The sequence below is a fragment of the Propithecus coquereli genome, unplaced genomic scaffold (assembly GCF_000956105.1).
Source record: "Propithecus coquereli isolate 6110/MARCELLA unplaced genomic scaffold, Pcoq_1.0 Scaffold323, whole genome shotgun sequence".
NCBI classification, from domain to species: Eukaryota; Metazoa; Chordata; class Mammalia; order Primates; family Indriidae; genus Propithecus; species Propithecus coquereli.
Genome location: NW_012148875.1, coordinates 2,373,410 through 2,399,602, shown reverse-complemented (window position 1 = coordinate 2,399,602; position 26,193 = coordinate 2,373,410). Strand labels below are relative to the sequence as shown.

At 36.9% G+C, this 26,193-nt stretch overlaps 2 protein-coding genes across 4 annotated transcripts in view; one reads left to right on the top strand and one right to left on the bottom strand.

The window, feature by feature from the left end:
* The window catches only part of SPATA5 (spermatogenesis associated 5), a gene marked incomplete at its 3' end in the record, with an annotated part of 99,483 nt that extends 92,516 nt beyond the window's left edge, over positions 1-6,967 (bottom strand). The window contains exons 1-4 of the mRNA XM_012650404.1: positions 6,805-6,967; positions 6,067-6,069; positions 1,648-1,769; positions 138-295 (exon numbers count right to left, since the gene is read on the bottom strand). Of these exons, the coding sequence (XP_012505858.1) occupies positions 138-295; positions 1,648-1,769; positions 6,067-6,069; positions 6,805-6,967 (446 nt within the window). The remainder of the gene's footprint in view (positions 1-137; positions 296-1,647; positions 1,770-6,066; positions 6,070-6,804) is intronic.
* Positions 6,968-7,676: 709 nt separating this feature from the next.
* On the top strand, positions 7,677-26,109 carry NUDT6 (nudix (nucleoside diphosphate linked moiety X)-type motif 6). Of its 3 annotated transcripts, none has more exons than XM_012650415.1 (5): positions 7,677-7,934; positions 12,160-12,363; positions 17,451-17,506; positions 21,312-21,366; positions 25,511-26,109. In XM_012650415.1, exons 1-5 carry the CDS (start codon positions 7,697-7,699, stop codon positions 25,906-25,908), a joined length of 951 nt encoding a protein of 316 aa, XP_012505869.1. In that variant the 5' UTR covers positions 7,677-7,696; the 3' UTR covers positions 25,909-26,109. The 3 variants fall into 3 exon arrangements, with proteins under 3 accessions (XP_012505869.1, XP_012505870.1, XP_012505871.1); XM_012650416.1 differs by having other exon boundaries at positions 7,716-7,770; XM_012650417.1 differs by lacking the exon at positions 7,677-7,934 and adding an exon at positions 8,015-8,058.
* Positions 26,110-26,193: the final 84 nt, after the last annotated feature.

The following is a 26,193-nucleotide window of genomic DNA, read 5'->3' as shown; positions in this document are numbered from 1 at the left end:
CTATTATAATTCATTTCACCTGTTTCTCTTTACTATAAGAAAATGCAAAATTACATATGTGGTTTATATTTGTGACTCCTATTTTTATTGGGCAGCACTGAATTGATCCAGAGAGCCATCAAAGAAAAGAGCCAAACCTCAGTGCCACGTCCATCTCCTCAGCCTGCAGTACAGCACCCACCAGAGGCTGGACCCAGATGGCATCGCCAACCCTTACGCCCACGTTCTTCTGTGCCACTTCACTCAGGCCAACTTTGCCTCCAGGAAATCCTGCCACAGGCCAGGCTGTATAGACCTGCCCAGACAGAAGAAATAAAAATATCAGAAAGTAAATATTCATAGAATACCATCAATTTATAAAGCAAAATACAAAGCACAGCCAAGTACTTGGATCTGCAAAACACAGTCCTTAACCCAAAGGAGTTATAATCTGACACAAACTGCAACAAGACAAATTGCATTAATAAAAAAAAAGAATTAAATACTACAAGTTCACAAAAAATAAATTTTTAAATAAATATTACTTCTTTTTGTGAAAATCAAGAATGATCCCACAGTGAAGATGGCGGAAGATTTACAAGGTAGATTTAGGAAAAGAGACAAAGGCATTAATAGGTAACACCAAAAAAAATGACAAAAATATTGAAGGCAAGGTAACTTGTAAAGTAATCCATCCTGGAACTTAAATTACATCCAGGAATTAGTGAGGGACACAGCACAAGAGATTTGTGAGAACCTAGATCTTACCAGATTTAAATGATAAGGGAGAAGAGCAAAATCTTCTGGCTTGAGCTCACACATTTATACCACTCTCTTCCATAAGACACAGTAAAGGATTTTCTTAATAAGCCCGGAACAATAAAAAGAATGGAAGGGATGCCATCAGCAGACAAAAGATTTCAAAACATTTCCAGAGGATCCCCACTGGATCAGAAAAGCATTAGAGGAAGCCATGACAGAGACTGGGGCTGGTAGCAGGAAAGAAACCCAAGCTGCCAAAAATGATCGAGGAAAGGCTCTAGGCTTAGAGTCTCAGGTATGAAGAATGGCAGCAAGGAGGAACATAGCTGACATCAGAGAGAGTAATCAAATATTTGTATATAGAACAGGTGACCTTCTTACCCCAAAATAACATTTCTGTAGAGAAATACAACTAACCAAGTAGGAGAAATGGGGTCAATAGTGTATGTGTCACTACCTCTTGAGGAAAGTCTTCTCTCGACGTTATGATGTTTTAGGGGCTACTATTTCCAGCATAGTTACAGACATCAAAGGAAGAGGGAGTTTATATGCAAGTGAATGTCTTTTAAAATATAGTTTTTCATTTATTCCTGCTTGTGTTGAAAATTAAAGTCAGCAACATCTCAAATGTAGGTTGAGTATCATCCCTTATTCAAAATGCTTGGAACCAGAAGTGTTTTGAATTTCAGATTTTTGGGGATTTCAGAATATATGCATTGTACTTAACCAACTGAGAATTCCAAATCTCAAAATCCAAAATCTGAAATGCTCCAATGAGCATTTCCTTTGAGCATCATGTCAGCACTCAAAAAGTTCTAGATTTTGGAGCATTTTGGATTTTAGGATTTTCAGATTTGGGATGCTCAACTTGTACTGCTAAACTAAGGAAATGAAAATGACTCTTACCTCTTGCTTTCCATTTAAACTGGTAAGCAACACTGGTCGACCTATACATATATTTGCAGACTTCATAGTGTTGAGTCCAAGATGAACCAGGGAATTCTGGAATGTTTTAGGAATTTTGTCATCTGTGAGGAAGAAAGAGAAAATTATTTTTGTAGTATTTTTAACTGAAGTTAAAGTATGCTTTCTTTTGAAGTAAACAAAAATCTTCTATCCATATAACCACATGAATGCACTTACCATACCCTGGAGAAACCACTGCTCTAATCCTCATTTTAACAAATTTAATTTTTTTAAATTTTTAATTTTTTTGAGACAAGGTCAAAAGACAATGGTGTCATCATAGCTCACTGCAACCTCAAACTCCTGGGATCAAGCAATCCTCTTGCCTTAGCCTCCCAACTAGCTGGGACTACAGGCATGAACCACCACACTTGGCTAATTTTTTAAAATTTTTTTGTAGAGACAAGGTCTCATTATTGCCCAGGCTGGTCTCAAACTCCTGGCCTTAAGCAATCCTCCCACCTTGGCCTCCCAAAGTGCTTGGATTACAGGCATAAGCCACCACGTCTGGCCAACAAATTTAAAACCAGACCCTTTTGAGGGTTTACTGACAATATATGAATATCAATTCAAAAGAGGACGTTTTACAGGGTATTAGTTTATTAACTCTTTTTAAGTCTCCAATTTCATTAAGAACTAAATGTACTTGCAGTAGAGAGTCTCTGAGCTTTCTGTAGTTCAGATTCTAAGTTGAGTCAGCTACTGGTATTCAAAGGTTTGAACTGGGAACTGGCACTTCTATCTGGATCTAGAGGATTAAGTTATGTTTCTACTTCTGACCCATATAATAGTAATCAGATCTTTTTCTCTATTACCAAGAATACACAGATAAGATAATAACATTAGTCTTATTCCTCATACAAACACACACTGACTGAAATCACCATTAGTGATTTCAACATTTGGCTGAAGGGGCCCAGAATTCAGCCCAGTTGACGACACCTCTGAAAATGACGTGCTAACATCTCCGCCCCTCCCAACCCACCCCACCCCAACAAGGCTCCACATTTGGTTAGTAGTCCCTCCTCTGATTCTCCTCTGAGCTGCCAGATATTAGCATTTATCCTAATATCCATTTGTTTTACAGTCTTTCTCCTAAAGTGTATGCTGCTCTGGGGCAGGAATTGGGTCATACTTATCTTTGTATCTCCAATGCCTAACAGTACAGCAAATATAGCAGTTCTACAATAAATATCAACGAAATGAATGAATGCAGTAGGTGAGTATACAGTATTTTTCTTTTCAGTACACAATCTATGAAACAGGGAGTTTAAACTTGACACAAACTTTTGTAAAATTTATTACAGACACACATACCATAATCAAAGAGCTTTACCTAATATTAGTGTTCCTTAATAATCACAAAAACATCTTTTGTAATGAAAAAGAAATTAATGAAAGCAAAACCATGAAGAACATCTGATTTACATAATCCCGTCACTACAAAATAAATCCCCAACACATTTATTTTCCTTCTGTTATCAGAGGAGAAAATCTAGAAAAACAAAGCATTTCACAGAGCGAGATGCATGAGGTATTGGGTATAAAATGAAATGAGCATGCTAATGAGCATGCTACATAATATGAGAAGCCAAACAGAAATTCAACTTTCTTGTGAGAATTAGGTCTCTTAATTAGTTTGCCAGTCAATAATAGCAAAGCATCAGCTGCTATTAGATGACCTCATAATATTCAGTTTCTGTCTCTTTCTTCCTAAACCCCAAGAAGCTACCTTTCCCTCTTGACAATTACCTCACCAGGGGACTGTGTCCTTTGCAAGACTCTAGGTCTTCTTCTTCTTCCCTCCATCCTATCCTGAATATTCACCGTGCCCCAGGATTTAACAAATCACAGGCTTGCCTAAATACCTCCCCACCTCCCTGTCAACGGAGATGATGGGCAAATTCCCCTCCACTCGCATTATTTCCCAATATATCACCATTGTATTTTTTGCTTTCATCATCCAAGCCATCCCCACACTTTCTTTCATCAGTTCTCATTCCTCTAATACCTCATTTTATTTTTTTTATTTTTTAGAGAAAGGGTCTTTTTTAGATAGGGTCTCACTCTATCGCCCAGGCTGAAGTGCAGTGGCACAATCACTGCTCACTGTAACTTCAAACTCCTGGGCTCCAGTGATTCTCCCACCTCAAACTCTAGAGTAGCTGGGACTACAAGTGCATGCCACCAGTCCAGCTAATTTTTTTTTTCTTGTGGGGACGGAGGTCTCGCTATATTGCCGAAGCTGGTCTTGAACTCCTGGCCTCAAGCAATCTTTCCGCCTCAGCCTCCCAAAGTGCTGGGATTATGGGAGTGAGCCACCATGTCTGGCTCCTGTAATACTTTAAAAATATATCTCAACATTCACTTTCCCATTAACTACCTTCACATTTATTGAGCACCATAAGTGCCAGATTAACTAACGAGATTGTAATTTCAAACAACAATCCACCCTTCATTTATTCATTCAGCAAATATGTACTGTATGCCTACTAGATGGCAGATACTTTGCTACGTACTGTTGTTCACAAGTCGTGGGCCTCACGGAGTTTATAATCTAGTGGGGTAAGAGTTATCAAACAATCACTGAGTAACTATAAAATTATAAACTTAGATTAACACAATGAAAGAATGACTAAGAGTGTTAGGAGAGCCTACAACGTAGGATCCGGCCTAATTTGAAGAATCGGAGAATGCTTCTCAAAGAAAGTAATGTGAAAATTCAGATTTGAAGGACAAGTAGGAAATAACAAAGGGAAGAAAAAGATAATGTTCAGCAAAGAGAACAGCATGTACAGAGGTTCTGGGCAGAAGGGAGTATTGGTGCATCCTTAGGAGAGAGTACAGGCAGAGTGGTGGAAGACAAAAGGGGTCATGTAAAGGTCAAGACCACTCCAGGGCAGCAGGCTGCATCAAGATGCTGGCCATTACTCTGACAGCAATGGAGCCCAGGGAGGAATGAAAAGCAGGGTCATGACAGAATCTCCATTTTAAAAAGATCATTCTGGCTGCAGAACGGAAAAGGAATAAGGAAGGGAGCAAAATTGAAAGCAGGAAAACCAGTTAAAAGGCTGTCGTAGCAGCCCAGGTGAGATGATGGCATCTGAAATGAAGGTGGAAGCAGTAGGAATAGTGTGAGGAAGAGGAACATGGAAAATATTTAGGTGATAAACATGACTTGGTGGTGGCCTGGATATGTGAGATGTGAGAGAAAGCGGTGTCAAGAATGACTCCTAGATTTCTGAATCTTCCAATGGGAAAAACTGAACAGAACTGAAGTTTGTTTTGTTGGAGGAAATATGGGCTCATAAAGTCAGTCCTGAAGTACCTTTAGGACATTTAAGAGAAGAGGTATTGTACAGTGCTATTTAAAATGTGGTCCACAAACTGCTACTGCTTCATGATGAGCTAAGTACAAAAAATGAAAATTAGCTTTAGAAGCTTTTATTACAATTTAACAGAGTAATTTTACATCTGTTGAATCTAAAATTTGTTTAACTTATTTTTCTAGTAAATCATTTTTATTGTATTTTACAAAAGTACCAATCTGTGACATAGTGTAAATTTTAAAACCTTTGCCATAGAGAGCTTGAAAAGCCATGATGTAAAAGACAACTGAATCAAGACTCAGTATGAATTACAAATATAAATCTGATATTGAATAGACTATAGATGGGAAACTTTGGGCATTGGATGAATTTGCCAGAGAGAGAAGATTCATAGAGAGGAAAAAAGGGTTTAGGACTAAGAATTGAGGAATTTCAACATCTAATGGTCAGGTGGAAAAGGATCAGCCTGCAAAAGAAAATCACAAAGTACCAAACAAGGATGGAGAAAAACTAAGAAAGTTGATGACATGTAAGACAAGAAGTGTTTCAAGGAGGAGGAAATGGTCAACAATGCCAAAAGCTGCTGAGGTCAATAAAGGTAAGTAATCAAAAACTATCCACTGGATTTATCAATATGGAGATGCCTGGTGACAATGGCAGAACAGTTTCCATGGAATGATGGGGTGAAAGTCAAATACGAACAGGCTAAGGAGTACGTGGGTGAGGACGAGGCAGAGACCACTCTATTTAGGAACTTTGGCAATGAAGGGAAAGAGAGAAGGTGGTGGTAGAAGAAAATGTGGAGCTTTTGTTTTCAGATGGAAGAAAAATGAGCATGTTTAAATGCCAACAGGAAGGATCCAGTTAAAAAGAAGATGAATCGGCAGGAAAGAACAAGTTGTCCTCTAATCCCTAAAGAAGAATGAAACACTATTCAAACTCTAAGATTGTCTTTAGGGTCTGATTAGACATAAAAATCTTGCCACTATTTTTCAAAGATAATACACATCAAGCATGCTAGAAGCTTTACCAACTAAATGACTTTTCAAATATAAATCCGTTCTCTAAGTCGGGGGAGCTGTAATTTAAAATAATGGCTTTGGAGTCAAATACATCTGGACTCAAATATTGGCTCTGCCACTTCGTACTTGTGGAACCTGAATGGAATCACATTTTTTCTTCCTCTGTAAAATGGACATTATAATAAAGTACCATTTGTCACAGTTTCTGTGAAAATTTAATAAGTATGTGACACACCTAACCTACCACTAACACTAGTGTGTAATTAATTGCAGCTGTTAAACACCCGCACCTGTGTAACAGAAGAAAAAGCCATCTTCACTCTTAAAAACACAATAATGTCTCTTAGGAAGGACAGATCCACATTTTTACTGAACTAGGTATTTAGATTTTTAGTATACGTATCCTATGCTCGCTAAATACGAACAATTTTGCACAGTTAAATGTCGTTAATCTTTAACAACACAAAGTTGTTTCAAATACAATTTAAATATTCAAAACACTTCACAAAAGAAACGACTTAGACGCGGATAAACCATTTCTGCCTAACTTCTCTAACGCAGGCGCGGCTACATTCGCATACTTACATACATATTACACATGCTTCTTACATACATAAGTCTCACGTACTTCCGCGCCGCTCTCACACCTATGCCACGCCAAACTTTCAAAAGCCTCTGCACCTCAAGATCTCGCCCCCTCAGGCTGCGCCCCCTCGGCCCCGGGTCTCCCTCACGGAATTCTTTACCCTTTTCTAGGAAGTTGGTCACCACCAGAGTCCCGGCTGCCGCTGCGAAGTCTGAGCAGGCAGAAGGAGCAGCTGCTCCCGCACGAGAGGAAGCAGCAGCGAGCAAGGACGAACCATGTTCCGCGCTTTGGCTTAACCGCTTTCTGTTCTTCTTGGAAGACATGATCCGAAGGCAGCCCGGCGAAGGTAGCCCGGCGAAGCCAGCTCAACGTGCGCGCTTCACCAAAAACTTCCGGGGCAGGAGTCGGCGAGGTTCCGCCTACGCGCCGTAATCTCCCGAGTGGAGCGCAGCAAGGCGGGAGGACAAGCAGGCGGGCAGACCGGCGAGCCACGGGGATGACGGATTGGGGGGAACGTCTTTAGAAACACCGTTCTTCAAGCGTTTGCAGAGGTTCTGACATCTGCAAAGGAAGACAGGTTCAGTGAACAGAACTGCCATTGAAATTATAAATTCCAATAAAAGAACCCAGGACTTTTTTGCATCTCCGCCCACCTTCCCATCCCTAAGCAAACAACTGTTGACTTAATCAACTAACAGGACCGGCGTAGTGGCTCACGCCTGTAATCCTAGCAGTTTGGGAGGCTGAGGAGGGAGGATCGTTTGACCCCAGGAGTTTGAGGTTGCAAGTGAACCATGATCAGGCCACTGCCCTCCAGCCTGGGCGACAGAGCCAGAACTTGTCTCCAAAAAACAAAACAAAACAATACAAAACTAGCAAACAAAATAAGTGGCTCCGCTTAACCGGAGTTAGGCAAATTGGTGACAGGGGCTGGCGGGCCGCACTCTGCGAAATAGTAACCTCTGTTCAACAGAGAAGCGACACTCTTCTAAAATTTACGGGAGCGTGGAGGATCGGTGACTTGGAGGCGCAGTGAAAATGCCGGGGAGGCGATGTCGCCGCTGCTGATCTGGGGCTACTGGCGTTCGGTGCTGGCCCGGGCCTGCCACCCCAGGTTTTCGGCGGGGTACTGCGGGGCCTCGGGCAGACAGGGTTGCGCGCAGGAACCCCCAGTCGGAGCGTGCGAGCTACGGGGCGAGCTGGACAGATTCGGGGGCGTCTCAGTGCGCCTGGCGCGGCTCGGAGCGCTGGATCGCCTGGACCCCGCCGCCTTCCTGAAGGGCTTGCAGGGCAAGTGCGCCTGGGGCGAAAGCCTCCCGGGCTCCTGAGCCCGTATAATGCCATAACCGCTGCCCCCACCCCCGAGTCGCTGTGTGCACCAGTGAAGTACTGAGCCCAGAGGGAAGGGGCGAGGGTACGCGTGACTCGGACCCGTTTGCTCCCATGAGTTCTTCAGCCCTTTTCTGGGAGGTCTCTGAGGTGTTTGGGTGAAATGGTAAAGATCCCAGACTTCGGATCCGCGGTCCTGGTTTCTAGTCCACTCTTTGGTCACAAATGTATGATGCTGGGCAAGTTCTGTAGACCGCCATTTCATCATCCATAAACTCGGGCAATAGGAGCTCGTGGGAAGGTTAATTTGGATAATGCGTATAAAGTGCAGAGCACGGTGTCTGTCACATATTTAACCCTCAGTAGATGTTTGTTAATATGAATATATTATCACTTGCTATCCTTTACCGAGCCTAGGTTCTGCCGGGCACTTTGCCCAAGGCAAAACTGCCTTCCATTCGAATGCCGGTGGTGGACCATCATCAGTGGACCAGAGAGGTTCTTAGTGGTCACATTAGTACACAAATCGAGCAGGAGCTGTCGGGGCAAGAACTGAAGTTTGGTTCAGCTCATAGAGCAACAAGTCTTATGATTAACCAGGGAGGCCACGTGGTGGGTGGCTTCAGTCGTCAAGTCAATAAGAATAAACTTTCCACTGGCTTTGAACCTTGAGCCCAGTGATAAGAAAAAAAGCTTGGATGGAGGAGCCTTCACTTTGGGAGAAATCTGTGATCTGGTGGAGCAGCCTGGTTTTCAAACTGCCTTTGAGAGCCTTATAATCTAATTGAGGACATGGCGTGGAAATTCAGCTATGGAAAGATCCTCTCACACTAACAAGAAAGTTCAAATAATCTTTATCATATTAAGTAATATGGCCAGCGAGCAAATCTGTAAATATAATTGAGCTAGTTATTTTATTGTTTAATAATCTTCATTCCCAAACTCTTAGCTCTTCACGTCATTTTCTCCTGTTTATGAATAATTGCTGGCAATCCCACTTAGATTCCAACAATATCATCAGGAAGAGAATCAATTTATCTTCTGATATATGTAGATACGTGTGGGTAGACACAGGTATTTATTGCACAGCGATACTTGTCAGTGACCAAACAAGTGATCAAAGCACTCCCCAGTCAGCATGGTAAAACAGCATGTTGGATTTGGAGGCCCACATCCAGGGTTCATGTCCCAGGTTCTGCCTCGTGTGGCCGGGCATTAAGCAAATTGCCACTGAAAATATTTGCCTCTTAAGTAGCTTGATGTGAATAATCCCAGCCCTAATTACTAGGTAGATGTGATCAGAGATTAAACTAATTTGTAAATGCTGAAGTACTATAAACTTTTATATTTTTTAATAAATTCTGTTGCACTTACTAAGTGCTAGACACTGTTTTAGGACCTTTACAAATATTAATTAATTTAATCCTCATAACAACCCTGTGAGGTAGATAACTATTATTATGCCCATTTTAAAGATAACGGTTTTGAGGCACAGAGAGAATAAAGTAACTTCCCCTGGCTCTAGGTCTGTTCTTACTCACTGCATTATGCTGCCTCTAAGAGCTACTGCTAGTTCTGTTGTAACAGAGTCAAATAAAACTAACCAAATGGTAGTGCCTATAAAGAGAACCAAAATCTGAGAAGAAAGCCTGATAGGAAGTCTATCTCTGTTCAAGTAAATTGATTGTGTATAATGTATTAGCAATAGTTTTATGTGTCCACTATTCTTTCAGGGTTCCTGTTTGTTATTGACAACTTCCAAGTTAGATGGATAAGCAGACAATAGGTTGTTAGTTTCACATACAGTATATCTGTAATAGTGGTGAAATAGCTCTGGTTCTGGTCCTTGCTATGCCCCTTACTAGCTATGTGACTTTAGGCAAGCCAATCATTTAATAAATATGAATTGAGCCCCAGTGCATAATATCAGGTTAACCAGCCGGCATGGTGGTGGCACTTGTAATCCCAGCTACTCAGGAGGATGAGTCAGGAGGATCACTTGAGCTCAGGAGTTTGAGGCCTTAGTAAGCTGTGATGGCACCACCATACTCCAGCCTGGGTCACAGAGTGAGATCTTGTCTCAAAAATATATATATATATGTATATATGTACAATATATACATATATGTAGTTAACCTGGAAGATTGCAAGTACATAGAATATTAAATATGATTAGAAAAAATGGATAATGGAAGAGATATCATTAGGTAATGCAGACATAGTAATCCTAAGTTTACATAATGGATATCTTGAGCAGTGATTAGGAAAGATTTTTGTCAAAGATAAGGTATGTGAGCTGGATTTTGAAGGATGAATATGGGAGATAGGGGAGGAAAAAGCAATAATGTTTATTAGAGAAAAAGAAAAAGGAATTAAAAATTCTAAGCTGGCAAGCACTGGCTCAATAAACAAGCTTGTAAGTGAAGTTAATATGTGATATAGGATTCAGTATTGAACATACTTTGTGAAGTTTGAAGTGGCAACCTTCAGGAAATGTCTGAGAGCAACTGACCTTCACTGAGGTCAGGACTGGGCAGTCATCTTATGTAGGTGTTAGTTGAAGCCGTAAGAATGGATGGAGTCTCCAAGGCAAAGAATGTAAAGATATAAAACAGCAGCAACTGACAATGCCTTTGGAAACGTCATCTTTTTTGTTTGATGGGAAGGATTGTCAGGGAAGGAACACATGGAAACTCTGTGGGGTGATAGAAAGGTTTTATAAGCTTAATCAAAGTGTGAGTTAGGGGAGTAGGCATATGTGAAAACTCATCAAATGTATGCTTAAGATTTATACATTTCACTTTATGTAATCATACCTCAATTTTATTAATAAAAAGATTTAATCAGAGAAAGAGAGCAAGGTGAGAAGGATCTGATCCGTAGCCTCAATGCAGGCTAAGTCGAATCAACAAGTCTTTATCAAAGGCCCCATGTTCTTGTCATTGTGCTAGGCACACCAACTTTCAAAGAGGCAGAAAATGTGGTTCTTAACAGGCAGGGTCTTACTGCAGAGCTGAGGAAGGGAGAAAGAAAAGGAAATTAACTAATTAAATAGATAATCAAGCCTCCAAATACGTGTGCACCCACACACACTTTACAGGGTTATTATGATTGAGATGATGATTGAAGAAATTGATCTGAACAGTTTTTCTAAAAACTCTCTAAAACTGTGACATACTCATTTCTTCACCCATAAGTTTAAGGTAATAATAACTGTCTTTCACGGTTGTGAGCACTTAATGAGATAATGTATATAAAGCATCTCTGGAACTTAGTAAGGTTCAAATGTTAGCATCTTTAGCCCCTGGCTCAACCTTAAGTAATAAAATAGGCAAATTTAAAGAAGTCAAAGACAGAAAACCTATCATTATGTTCATCATATTATTTATAGTAAAGAAAAATTGGAAACAATCTAAATGTTCAAGTGTAGAAGGTTAAGTAGCCTATCGTATACGTATATGAGAGAAACTATGCAGTCATTAGACATTCATATTCATTAAAAATTTCTATGACATAGCAAAATATTTAAAATGCAATATGTAGTGAAAGACATATGATATATATGGTATAATGTTAATTCAAAAAATTATGGGAAAATACTAAAATTTTAAATTTATCTGTGTGCTAATAAAATGTGAGGTTTTGATTTCTTCATTACATTTTTCTTTATTTTCAAAATTTCTAGAACTAGCATACATTAATTTAAAATAATTACTTATATTTTAACCACCTTGAAATTTATAAATAAAAAAATTATGAAAGAACTCTTAAAGGAAAACAAGTCCATAAGTCATTTATTAAGATTAAACTTAAGGATGTTAAAAGGAACAGCATTCAATTTGTTTTGTTTAAATCAGTTTATTTGTCCATTCTACAACTATTGAACACGTATTATATGCCAAGCATTATCTTAGATGATATGGATATAAAGTCAGCACTATACTGACTTTATTCTCAAGAAATTTAGTCTGATGGAAAAATCATATAAATGAGGTGGTAATTATGGTAAAACGTGGTAGTTCCCATGCTGGTGATATAAACAGAACATTTTGGGATCCCTTTCCAGAGAGCTAACATGCTTACAGATGGCTTCCTGGACCACGAGGTGACACCATGAGGTGAATTTTAATTTATTCCACTTGTCTCACTGGAAAATATTTACAGACTCTTATCTCCTACATTTTAGCTGCAATACAGCAATGGAGATCAGAAGGTAGAATAGCTGTGTGGCTGCACGTTCCCATCCTCCAGAGCCGATTTATTGCCCCTGCCGCTTCCCTGGGCTTCTGCTTTCACCATGCGGAATCGGATTCTTCAACGCTGACTCTGTGGCTGGGAGAAGGGCCCAGCAGATTACCAGGATATGCTACACATCAAGTAGGAGTTGCAGGTCAGTTTCAAACTCATGACAACCAGCATTAACTTTTTAGAGGTTCACTCGATTTCTTGCTTCTCACAGCTGAGCAGATTTTTTTTTTATGTGGAATGAATTATTGGATTAAATGATAACAGTAGTCCCCCTTTATCCACAGGGGATGTGTTCCAAGACCCCCAATGATGTCAAAACTGCAGATAGTACCAAACCCTATACACACCATGTTTTTTCCTATACATACATACCTATGATAAAGTTTAATTTATAAGTTAGGCACAGTAAGAGACTAATGGTAACTAATAAAATAAAACAATTATAAAAATATACTGTAATAAAAGTTGTATGAACATGGTCTCTCTAAAATATATTATTGTGCTACATTTACCCTTCTTCTTGTGATGATGCAAGATGATACAATGCCTGCATGATGAGATGAAGTGAGGTCAGTGACACAGGAATATAATATAAATGGAAAATTTCAGAAAAAACCAATTGATAAGTTTTAAATCGTGCACCTCTGAGTAGCATGATGAAATCTCCCTCTCCTGCTCTATCCTGCCTGAGATGTGAATCCTCTCTTTGTCCAGCACATTCACAATGTATATGCTACACACCTGTTAGTCACTTAATAGCTGTGTCATTATCAGATAGACAGACCGTCATGGTACCATAGTGCTTGCATTCGAGTAACCCTTATTTTACTTAATAACGGCCCCAAAGAACAAGAGTGGTAATGCAACATTTTCATACCATGGTTGACCTCAGGTTACTGAAACCACAGAACTTGAAACCACAGATGAGAGGCACTACTCTATCTTCCTTGGGACTATTACATAGCGCATCTATTTTATGTATTTATTTACTTTTTTACATGGTTCTTTTAAATAGATGAAATTTGCCTTATCAATCAGCAGATGGCAGCACAGAGAACATGTTTAGTTTTCCAACAGATGTGCTTGAACATGTTTTACACAGATAATTAAACTTCACTACTCAAATAGTAACACTGAATTGGGATCAGTAAATAAATTTATTATAGTAAAACATTAGGACAAATTATGTGAGTTTGTAAAGTGAAAGATAACTTTATGTTGAATTTAAGGTAAAGAAAACAAAAATTTTCAATGATTTGAACATTACTTCTTAACGACATTGACATTAAGTTATTGTGCCAAATAGTTGTTTAAAATAGCATAATTTAAACATATAGTGGAATTTTTTTTTTTTTTTTGAGACAGAGTCTCACTCTGTTTCCCAGGCTAGAGTGCCGTGGCATCAGCCTAGCTTACAGCAACCTCAAACTCCTGGGCTCAAGTGATCCTACTGCCTCAGCCTCCCGAGTAGCTGGGACTACAGGCATGCACCACCATGCCCGGCTAATTTTTTTTCTATATAGATTTTTAGTTGTCCAAGTAATTTCTTTCTATTTTAGTAGAGACGGGGTCTCGCTCTTGCTCAGGCTGGTCTCGAACTCCTGAGCTCAAACGATCCACCTGCCTCGCCTCCCGGAGAGCTAGGATTACAGGCGTGAGCCACCGCGCCCAGCCCATATAGTGGAATTTTGAAGTTACTGATTAGCTTCAGAGACATAGGAAAGTTGAGAGAAGACTTCCTTTCAGATTAAGACAGGGGTTCTCAAATTGTAGATTGCATCAAAATCACCTGGAGGGCTCGTTAAAACAGAATGCTGAGCCCAAGGTCTGGGGTGGGGCCCGAAAATTTGTACAATTTCTCTGGCTGTTTCTGCTTTTTCTGCTGCTACTGCTGCTGCAGCTGGTCTGACTACCACCCCTTAAGAACCAGGATTACAGAAATTCTTAGATTTCCACAAAAACTAAAATAGTAAGGTATCCTTATGGCCTTAATGAAAGCAATAATACATATTAATTATTAATTTAATTAATAATTTTATTTGCCTTTATATAATTTACAAGAGTTTTTAAGGTCGTTTTCACATTTGAAATCTTTTAAAGGAGTTGTTCAAGGATGTCTAAGAATGTCTTCTCTTTCCATGGTCTTACTGCCCTGCAGCAAGTAGCGACATTCAGAAACTTTCCATTCAACTCTATTTTTAGAGATTCTACTCAATAATTTGGTGATAGCCTCACACTTCACTGGGAAGTCACACAAGTAATTATTATTCATTGGCATAGACTTTTAAATTAGAGTTTTCAGTTACTACTACAAAATTGGTAATATATGTATAGAGTGGCCTGTGAAGGACCCGTTTATAACTAAGTATAATACCATGTTATGCATTATAGTTTGGTAGTATCACAGGAGTTCAGGGAATGGGAAATGTGGAACTTGACCAGTCTTGAAGAATAATGATTAATAGGATTTGAAGAAGTTATTGGGGATGGGGACAAGGTAATGCAAGAAATTGTTCTGGAAAGGTGCAGAGTTTTTTTAAGGTAGAGAGACAATAGTTGCCATTTGTTGTTATAAACAACAGAAGGCAGGTATGGCTGGGACAGAGGGAGCTATGGCTTTCTTATTTTCTTCAGACCTAGCAAGCGTTTGTCTGACCCAGAGCTTTTACACCTATGGGCTTCCCTTCCTGCCATGTGCTTCCCCAGAGCTTTGTTTATCTAGTTCTTTACAGCTGAGGTTTCTGCTCAAGTGTCTCCTTCTCAGAAAAGCTCCTGACCCTCCTGTCTAAAAGAGAGTCCCCCAACACACACACTAATCCCATCATTCTGTGTCCCTTAATCCAGTTTTATCTTTCTTTATTTCTGTCTGAAATTACAGCATGTGCTTAATCTCCTCCATGATAATATAAACTCCATGAAGGCAGATATTTTATGTCTTCTTCACCATTATATCCTCAGGCTAAACACAGTATCTGATATAAAGTAGATACTCAATATTTCTTGAATGAATGGTTGGATGGAAATGTCAGCTCTCTGAGAGAGCAGTTGTAGCATCACGATGGGGCAGTGTTGCACAATGAGAAGAGTGCCTATTTAGAATACAGACTGGCTGTCAGTCCCTCGTAGACCTGGGTGAACTCAGGCACTCATAAATGATATTACTCAGAATTATTGTGATTTATACCTGAGATAATGTACATAAAGCACTTAGCACAGTGCCTGACTAATCATAATAATGTAATAACCTCTGTTTAATCCCCGGTATCCTTGGATTTACTTAACTTTCATGTTGTGACCAGCAGGGGTCGCTCAAATTGTGCTTTAGCGGTGCTGATTTTGCCTTTGTGACATTGTGCTCATGCTTATAATGAATTCATTAGGGAATTGTCATTGCTCAATTTGAGTAATCACAAATTATTAAAATTTAAGGTTTCCTTGGCATTTCTTTGGCATTCTATTCCTTGTAAAGTCCAATTAGATTATTAAATTAGCATTTACCACCTTCTAGTGTTCTATATAATTTATTTTTTATTTATTTGGCACCCTCCCACACACATACCAGAACGTGAGCCCTGTAAGGATAGGGAGTTTTGTTTCTTTTGTTCACCACTACATCCCTAGCACCTAGAAAAGTGCCTGAAACATGATAGGAGCTCAACTAATAGATATAAGACCTATATATATTATATATAGGAACTCAATTAATACTGAAAACATGGACAAATGTGTAGAAAATATCTTTTTAAAAATATCCTCTCATATTATGTAATACAAATATATTGAAATTATAGCAGCTAACAGAACCTAATATAAATAATTAAAGTGTCATTTGTATTTTTGACCTAGGATTGCCCAAAGGGAAATATTTTTAAAGAGAGAGAGACAATACTCAATATATATCATGAATGAATAAAGAAATGAACTAGAATTTAAAACATATAAAATAAAGAAGTCTTCCAAAGCAATATATTAGTAGGCTATAAAGTTGTGTACATACATGGTAAGGAAATTTAATTGGCTTCAGGGAGGTCTTGAACTGAATATTGAGATATTTGGGATTTGGATTGTCAGGGGGTGCAGACTGTGTTCTATGTATAGTGATTCAAGAAATAAAAATAAACATGAAGAAGTCCATTCATTTATTCAATAAATATTTTTAAGTACTGCTATGGTCTGAATGTGTCTCCCCAAAATTCATATGTTGAAACCTAATCCCCAGTGTGATGGTATTAAGAGGTGGGGCCTTTGCAAGGTGACTAGGTCTTGAAGGCAGAGTTCATATCAACGGGATTAGCACCTTTATAAAAGAGGCCCAAGGGAGCTTGTTTGCTCCTTCCACTATGGGAGAACACAGCTAGAAGGTGACATCTGTGAGGAATAGGCCCTCACCAGACACCAAATCTGCTGGCACCTTGATCTTGGACTTCCCAGCCTCTAGAACTGTGAGAAATAAAAGTTTGTTGTTTATAAACTACCCAGTCCGTGGAATTTTTTTTATAGCAACCCAAATGGACTAAGACAAGTACTTATAATTTTCTGAACACTAAATACTATAAAAGGATTCAAAGATTATTTAACTATGTGTCATCAGGAACAGATAATCTAGAGAAGAAGTTTATGCAGATGATTATCCTACAAGTTAACAAATGCTAGAACCATCATTGGTAAGTACTCTAAATTGTTAAAAGAACTTGAACAACTGAGCAATTATTTTCTTGCTGGAGAGATTTTACAAGTCTTCACGGATGAGATTGTGTGGGTTGAGCATCCCTAATCTGAAAGTCCAAAATCCAAAATGCTCCAAAGTCTGAAACTTCTTGAGTGCCAACATAACACAAGTGAAAAATTTCACACTTCACCTCATGTGATGGATCACAGTCAAAATGCAGTCAAAACTTTGTTTTATGCACAAAATTATTAAAAAATATTGTATCAAATTACCTTCAGGTTATGTGTATAAGGTGCATATAAAACATAAATGAATTTCACGTTTAGACTTGGGTCCTAGCCCCAAGGAATCTCATTATGTGTATGCAAATTTTCCAAAATCTGAAAAAGTCCAAAATGCTTCTGGTCCCAAGCATTTTGGATAAGGAATGCTCAGCCTATATTTGAACAAGGCTTCAAGTATAGGTATGATTTTGATGACCACAGATAAAGAGTGTGGGAGGAGTCTAGGATGAATGAAATCAATATTTCTCAATTATCTTTTATTTTTTTTCCCATCAGGAGCTGTGTTTGATGAAAATACTAGAAAAATATTGGTTGTACAAGATCGAAATAAAGTAAGTTGCTCTGCTTTATAAATTGCTTTCCAAATGTTTTCTTTATAGAGAAAAATAAAATGTAGAAATTTTGATATGCCTAAGGAGTTATAGAAAGATATTTTTAAAGTTGTTTCTAAGCAGTTATGGATCACTTAGATATTTATTTAAACCAAAAAGGCTATATGCCCTGTTCTAAGCACTAGGCATACATCAGTGAACAAAGCAAAGTTTCTACATTTGGAGCTTGTATTCAAATGTGTATGATAGAAATAATAAAATGAATAAATAATATGAAAGGTGGGATAAGTGTTATTAAGCATAATACATGGTGCAGGGATAAAGGAAATGACTGGGTTTGCTATATTATATATTAATTTCTGTACGGCTAGTACCTTGCACTCAATAAATTTTTGTTGAATGAATGAATAAGCCTATGAGACACTCTGATAGCTTCTATCTCATTGGTAACAGTGATAATATTGTAGCTAGATTTATCTAAATACAGTAGGTCTGAATTCTAAAAAGTGATAGTAGCATTAAAGACTAGAACAATGAAAATAAAAGATAAGCAAACTTCTAGCATCTGACCAAGCTGGAGTAAAGGCAGAACAAGAAAGTCGCATGATATAAGAGAACCAAGTGGAAGACGCTTAGCAGGTCTGTCCCCTTGTTCTAGATTCTTGAGATATGGTTGAAAGAAATTAGTGGTCTTTTGGGGGTTGTGTTTACACAACTTCTGGTCAGGATTTTAGTAGCCATGCCCAGGGTAGGTTCTAAAATGAATCCTCTGCTTAGGAGAACAGAAGATTTCTGTGGAACCAAGAAAATAGTAAGGAAAAGGATCAGAAAATGATTCATTCCTTTTCACTCATCCTAGAAGCCCTAAAATAAACTTGAATTTATCTTCAAGACAAGTTTTTTAAAAAATAGTGCTATTAAACTTGAAATTGCTTTAACAGAGTAGGTGTCCTAACATTCTGTTAACATCTCTGAAAAATGAGTTAGAAAGTGTACCCTTTGTTGTTACCCAAAATACCTATTTTTTGGGCTAGCAATTCCTACCACTGAGGAAGGATTGCAGAGTAATAGATGAGACCATCATTATATCATCCACATTGTCTTCTATTTTCTATTTACTTACAAACACACACACACATACACAGAGAGACACACATATTTATAATTGGCAAATGTATATGAAAATTTGTCAACCCATTTGCCATTCTGAAATATGATGGAACTACTCTATTGTTTAAAATCACGTATTTTTATAAGTTAAAAGGATCCTTTACCTTATATAGTATACATAAAAATCAGATATGCTTAAGGAACTAAATGACTTCATGAACTCAAAGCAGGGAGGGGTCATGTATGTGAACATTGGGTATTACCCAACAAAGCAACCAGGCACAAGAACATTTAAGAATATTTCTTTTAGAAGAGAGTGGAAAGTTCCTTTTTTAAGATTAGGGAAAAAATAGATCATGGAATTTTACACTTGAAGCAGAGATAATTTTGTCTTCTTTTATAGGAAGGGAGAACAAAGACAAAAAACACAATTCAAAGAGGCTGAATTTTTAAAACCCATCCTCAATAACTTTTTTCTCATAAAACAATATATTGGAAAGATAGAATAATAATAAATTAGTAGCTAGGAAATCAATCAGAAGATTCTAGATGGGAAACTCACAGGCAACAGGTAGATATAAGGATGTTTGACACTAAACTAGATTTTATTCCAAATTCACAGCTCTGAAGGAGTGTAAGACTAAGATATGGATTCTGATTGGATTTACATAGAATGTTCCCATTAAGTCTGAGGAAAAGATCAAAAAGTATATGAAAAAAGTGGACGGTAGTTAAGGATTAGTGAGAAAATATCAAATCAACTTTTTAAATTTCTTAAAAGAGGGTTAGAATCACCCTGGCCTGGATTTTAACCCTGAGTTTATCACACACTGGCTGTGTGACCCCAGGCAAGTTATTAAGCATTTTTATGCCCTCAGTTTTATCACCTCTAAAATGGGAACAGTAATAATCTTTCATGGGATTATTGTGAAGTTTAAATGTATGTAAACTTTTAAAAAAATATTTAGCATAGTGTCTGGAACATAGTAAGCATTCAGTGTATATTTAGCAAGCATTTTAATATTATTGTCATAGTGCTAAACCCAGTTAATGGGATATTTTAATATAAAGAAAAAAAGAGTGGGAAGACATGCTTATCTCACTATTGATCACATCTAGAACATAAACCAGGTTTTTTAAACCACATAACTTAGGCCTCTCTACCTCCCTCTTAGAACTCAGGCTTAAGCTTTTTAAAAATAAACTCTTTGAACCTAATGGAGCCAGAAAATGTCACAAACTACTTACTAGCATAAAAGTGTATCTACTCTTTCCATATATGTTTTAATTTATGAAATAATCAAAATCAAATTTGTATGAGCCATTTTCAATCCTTATATCTAGCATTTTCCTCTAATAAGTTCATATTTCCAAATTATATAAACAGTTAATCTCCAATCATTTATAGTTAAGTCTATTTTGTAAGTTGACTTTGATTGTTTTTAGGAAGTATTTGTCTGCCCCATTATAACATTTCTTTTGTTAGAATTTACAGTGGTGAAGTCCAACATCTATCAACAAAAGACTGCCTAGTTTTTGTAGAAACAATGTTTCTGGAACTATTTCAAAATAGAACCCAAAATATAGTACATTGATATAGATATATTTCTACATTAATAAAATAAATCATAATATGCTTTATAAATTAATGTTAAGCCTAAGCCAGACGTGGAAGAGTCGAAAGCCTTAATACTGTACCCACATAATGAACAGTCTTTGGAAACTCTGGGAACCATGCCACTTGTCTCCAACCTAGCATAGCTGAGAAGTGACACATTCTTTAAGAAGCATTCATCCAGGAAATGAGTGGGTCACAAAACACACCAGTAAAAGGTCCACAACTTGTTTTATGAATGAAGAAAAGAATAAGGTTTACTGGCCAAAGGTACAGCTCTCTTACGAATATGTTATAATTTCTCAATCATTCTTCAGCTTTTATCATGGTGACGGATATAACAGAACTCTAACAAGAAAAAAATAATCATGTCAGCCATAAGAATATTGCCCATGTCATCTAATAGTTATTTTTAATCTGTTTTTTTCTATATTTATCCCTGTTCCAAGATCAGTTCTTCCCACTTGCCCCTCCTCACCAAAAAAAAAGAAAACACAAAGAAATGGTAGACAGTTAAACACAAACTAATCCATTTTATTCACACTACCCATGAACAGCAATTACATTTTTACATAAAATCATTAATACATACAACAAAAACTTAAGAGTAATATATCTGATTAAAAACACAATACAGGAAATAGATGTGAAAATTAAAAACAGCATACTTTAGTGATTAAATTTATACTGTATTATCTACTTATTTATAGCAGCATCTGTAAGATTCTCCTATTTGTTCATAGTTAACTAGCAGCGAAATTTTTTAAATTACAGAAATTCAGTAGATGTTTCCCTCCAATGTTTCATTCATACAGAATTTATCACATTAACCAAAGCAAACTACTTCTATTTCCTAAGAAAAAGATGGGAAAAGACTTCATCAGTCACTAGCTCCCCCAAAAAAGAAAGGAAGGAGAGGGAAGGCAGCTAAAAAAAATTACATGCAATTACCAAAAATAAATTCTCAACTACCTTGACCAATTATGGATGGATTTTGTAGAGTCTTCCTGTGTGTGTGTGTGTGTGTGTGTGTTAGTGAATAAATGGTATTTAACTTTATTTTCTAACCATATACTGCAGTTGAAAAATATGTGGAAGTTTCCAGGAGGCCTGTCAGAGCCTGGAGAAGATATTGGTGAGTATCTTACATATTTTTAATTGGCTTGGAAATGTTGACAACATTAATGTGTTTACTTTCTTGCGTTATGCCTAAGAATCTGAATTTAAATTTTCTAATTTGTTCAGACTAAGTCAGAAAATTTCAGAGAAATTTTATATCATCAGGGCTGATATAAAATTAACGGCAAAATTTCTAATATTACAACTTATTCCATTAGTATAAATAATATCATTAGGAGCATACCACCTATTCTTCTGTTTATGACTGCTTCTAGATTAATTTGTCTCAAAAGGAGAAGCTTTGGATATACATTAGTAAAGTTTAGTATTAAAGGTTATTTTGGATATGACTAAAATTGTTGTTGGAATTGAATTCTTGACCATTCCATCACAGAAGGATCGAGAATAACTTTTAAATGAACTTTGAAATAAGTATAATAAAATCAGTTATACAATAGTGGTGATGTAAATCTTTTCTTTATGAGAGTTTTATCTACTATTTATCTTAAATAGGAGGCCAAAACAAAGTAAAATATATGAGAAAGTCTCAAATGAGAAATAACCCCCAAATACAACTTACTTAGCTCAATACTTAAAACAGAAAAATAAGAAATAAGCTAAGAATTCTTTATGTCGCTGATTTACAGGAAATAGAAACATGGAAACTAAATTTTCCTACCCATTCCTTAAACCATTGGATCAAATTCAATCTCCATTGTAATAAATCAATAGGTAATTCATTTGATACCAGTATTATTTCTCCATGACTTTTCCCTTAATATGCAAAACCCCTAGTCTCTTTGCTCAACAATTAAGGCAATTTTCTAAATTATCTTTAAATATTTTATTTAAAAATGTGTATGTACTTGAAAGTTATTTTTTTAATGCTGAATAGATCAAAATGCCCTATACACATTTATTACAGCCAACTCCTAACAATTCATGAATCAACTGATTGCATTAAGATGTACCAATAGCAGATCTCGGTTTTAGGTACTTACTGGTCTTTTGTTTAGATTATATAAGTCTTCTGTTGATAAAGGATGGTTTTGTAGTGGTGCAAGTGCTGAAAGAGAAGGCCGTTTGCTATCCAACCTAATTATCTCACGCTATTCATATGTGATATGTGAGTGTGGGAACTAGTTAAGCTTATGTTTTGCATCCTTACCCAGTCCTTACTGTGCAAAACGCAGTCTGTAGAAGGTTTCTTTAGCTTCCTCTCCTGAATCTTGCCTTTTCAAAAGAATTGATCGTTTTCATTTGAACTTTTATGGATCCTCTGAATTTCAGTTATACTTATTTTTAGATGTAAATGAAGAAACATATTTCCAAGCCAAATGTTTAAGTATACTCCAGATCCTTCTTCTTTAAGTCCAGATAATTAAAAATTCACTACTTTAAGTATTTGTGGTTGTCACAACAACCCAGTGATCATATATATGCCTCAGTCATGTGGAATTAAGAAAAAAAGCTGCAATTGGCATTAACCATACTTCCTAGGCATTATATAAATTAAAGCTTTGCCTTAAAATTAATAAAGCATTGAAAAGCAGCTAGAAATGGTCACTGACAGTAGAGGTCTGAAAGACTATGTCTATATGAAGGCATTTCTGTTTTATAACACAGTAGAAAATAATGGATATTCTTAATGATGAAGCCAAATCATCTAAGCGTTACTGAAATTATTTTCTAAACTCTGTATTTAGGAAAGTATGTAATATACTTTAGGGATACTGTCATCACAAATGGTTAAACATTTATATTGGCTCTTAAATAGTAAATACTAGTTAACTGGGAAACACATTTGTTTGAAATCCTTCATTCTTTGAAAATACTAGGTAAATGAAGCATTATTATCTATAGTGTTTAAAAAAATGTAAGAGGGTCATATGTAAAATAGAATGCAATCCTCAAGGCTTTAATATAAAATAATACCCTAAGAGTATAAAGGTATCTGTAAGATTAAAATGGTCAAACTGCCTTCCTAAAAAATCTCATTACCACTGACAAGAGGACAATCTCCTGTATCAGCCAAAGAACTCAACGCAGTGGAGCCTGACAGAGGTCATCAGTGCACTAAAGTCAAAGGGAAACACCAGAAAAACCCACATTCTGCAAAATTTTTCCTATTTTATTTCAACCTAACTCTGTTATTAAATATTACAAAATAGAAATAACAAATATAAACTCTATTTCATTATTGTTCTGTAACTAAACAATATGACATATTTAAACATATCTCTTTGATCAGCAAAAATAAAAACAAAAATCTCTTAGTTTTTCAAACCTACAAAACAGTAAATGTTATTTCAGTTTAGCTTACGTTACATTAAAGTAATCAAGGTACAACGGAATAAAGCACTTTATCTTGTTAAAAAATTTAAATTTATGTTGAAATCCTTAGGGAGAAGATTTCTATCTTAATGTACAAGGGGTCTCCCATACCCCGGGTACAAAAGCACTTATTTGCCCATTCAATTTTCAGTCTAGTCAATGATATGCTGATTCAAGTTAAACTGATCAGAACTATCCAGGCCCTACTGATTTTCTATCAACTGCTATGATGACTGCTGAGCAGGGCAGATCTGCTCACAAGCCCCATCCAGCGCTTCCATGACATATGAACAGCCTAGACTCAAGAGCTGAATGCGGAACTCTTGATTCGTGGTACTAAGAGCTAAATAGGATCCCCATGATTACTTCTCAGAGCATTTAAAGAATAAAAATAAACATTTCAACAACAGTTAGGGGGACATTATATAAAACTTAAGACTAGTGCCACAATCTTTAACAATAAATTTAATAACATGTATTTATGCCAGATTAAAATTTATTGTTATTATTAAGGAAAGTTTTTTTTTTCTTAACCTAGATTCTTCTTTTATCTGTTCAGTTTAAAAATATCATTTCTAACCATGTTTAACCTATGGGCAAAACTCAATTATAAGGGAAGTCAGCACGTAATTGAAATATGGCAGATAAATGTCTTATATTTCAAAATGCTTTGCATCTTTCCATAGCTGTTTCTTAGACAAAAAACAAGAGCCTGTCCAGGGGATTGGTAAGACAGTCTACAGTCAGAGCACACAGGAATTGAGACACATTCTGTGACTTCCTCTTCTTTGCCTATTTTTCACCAGTAGGATTACTGAGAAGGCAAATATCATTTACTATTTAACAAACAAGAACAATGGAGGCATTAAAGGGTATTTGAACAGAAATCTTTGTGACAGCAGTGCAGCTCCCAGCAAAGGGGTCAAGAAAGGCAGCTTTCTAAAGGGCTTCTCATAAATGCTTTGGGAGACAATGACAGAGCATCACAAAATTAGGGAAGTCCATTTAGGGGGTCCATCTAGATGTTTAGAAAAAGCCACAAAAATATCTTAATGGCAATAAAAATCCTGCCACAGAAATTTCATTTAATTAAAAAATCACCCTTATAATGTGAAAACCTTTGTTGTATTATAAAATTCTATACATTGCAAGTTTTTTGAAAACTTCCTATTAAACAACCACAGCATTTAATGTTGAAACAATGAATCCAAGTTCTGTGGAATCTTATCTCAAGAAACAAAGGAAATGTCAAAAATTACTCTGGTGGGGTTTTACGGACGGCATAACCATAACAAAATCGTTATAAAGGAATCTGTGCTGACCTGGAGGCTTGAGAGTCCCACCCAAGACCACCAGGAGAGATTAGAATCATTTCATTAGAATCATTTCATACATTCTGCAGCTCAACAGACTTTTATAAGGAAGAGGCGGCAGTTTTGATGGGTGATCAGGAATAGGAAAATAATGAAGAAATATTTTAGAATATTAACCGCAGCTTTGCAACATATGTTTTTACCTTTTGCTAAATAGAGCAGGGAGAAGTTAAGAAGAAGTGACCTCAAAAATGTAAAGGTGGATAAACCTCCAAGTAGCAGCTAAAAAAATATTCACTATTCCAAAAGCTTCTTAAACATACAGTGGTAAGAAAATATTTTGGTATTTCAGGATGTCCAGAAGGCAAAGAGTTTGTATTGAAAACTTTACTTTCTTGGGGTAATGTTCTGCTTTTAAACCTTGAATGTAATGCTATTTTCACTGCAAATCTTTGATGATAAAGTTTCTAAAAGTGTGATCCTTATCGATTTGTACCTCTCTCTTTTATGTAGGAGACACAGCAGTTCGAGAAGTTTTTGAAGAGACTGGTATAAAATCAGAATTCAGGTCCCTCCTGAGTATTCGGCAACAGCACACAAATCCCGGAGCTTTTGGGAAGTCAGATATGTATATCGTCTGCCGCCTAAAGCCATATTCATTCACCATAAATTTCTGCCAGCATGAATGCTTAAGATGTGAGTGGATGGATCTCAATGACCTGGTCAAGGCTGAAAATACTACTCCCATCACCAGCAGAGTTGCTAGACTGTTGCTATATGGGTACAGAGAAGGGTTTGACAAGATTGATCTGACCATGGAAGAACTTCCAGCAGTTTACACAGGCCTGGTCTATAAGTTGTATCACAAGGAACTGCCAGAGAATTACAAAACTATGCCAGGAATGGATTAAATTCACATTTACATGTTTAAAAAATTTTTTAAGTAAATTGTACATGTAGATTAACGTATGCCATATTATAAAAAGTAGTGAACATTTGGGATTGATTAACTAAATATCTGACTCTAATTTTCTAATGTATATGATTTCCATGAATAAAATTTGTTTGTAAATGTGCACATTTTAAAAGCCTCTTTTCAAATAAAGCAAATGTATGAAAAAGACTGCAGCTCTAGGTAAGCTTCACTGGATAACAGCAGGTGCTATATAAAAGGGGGAGGGAAGTCTACACATTTT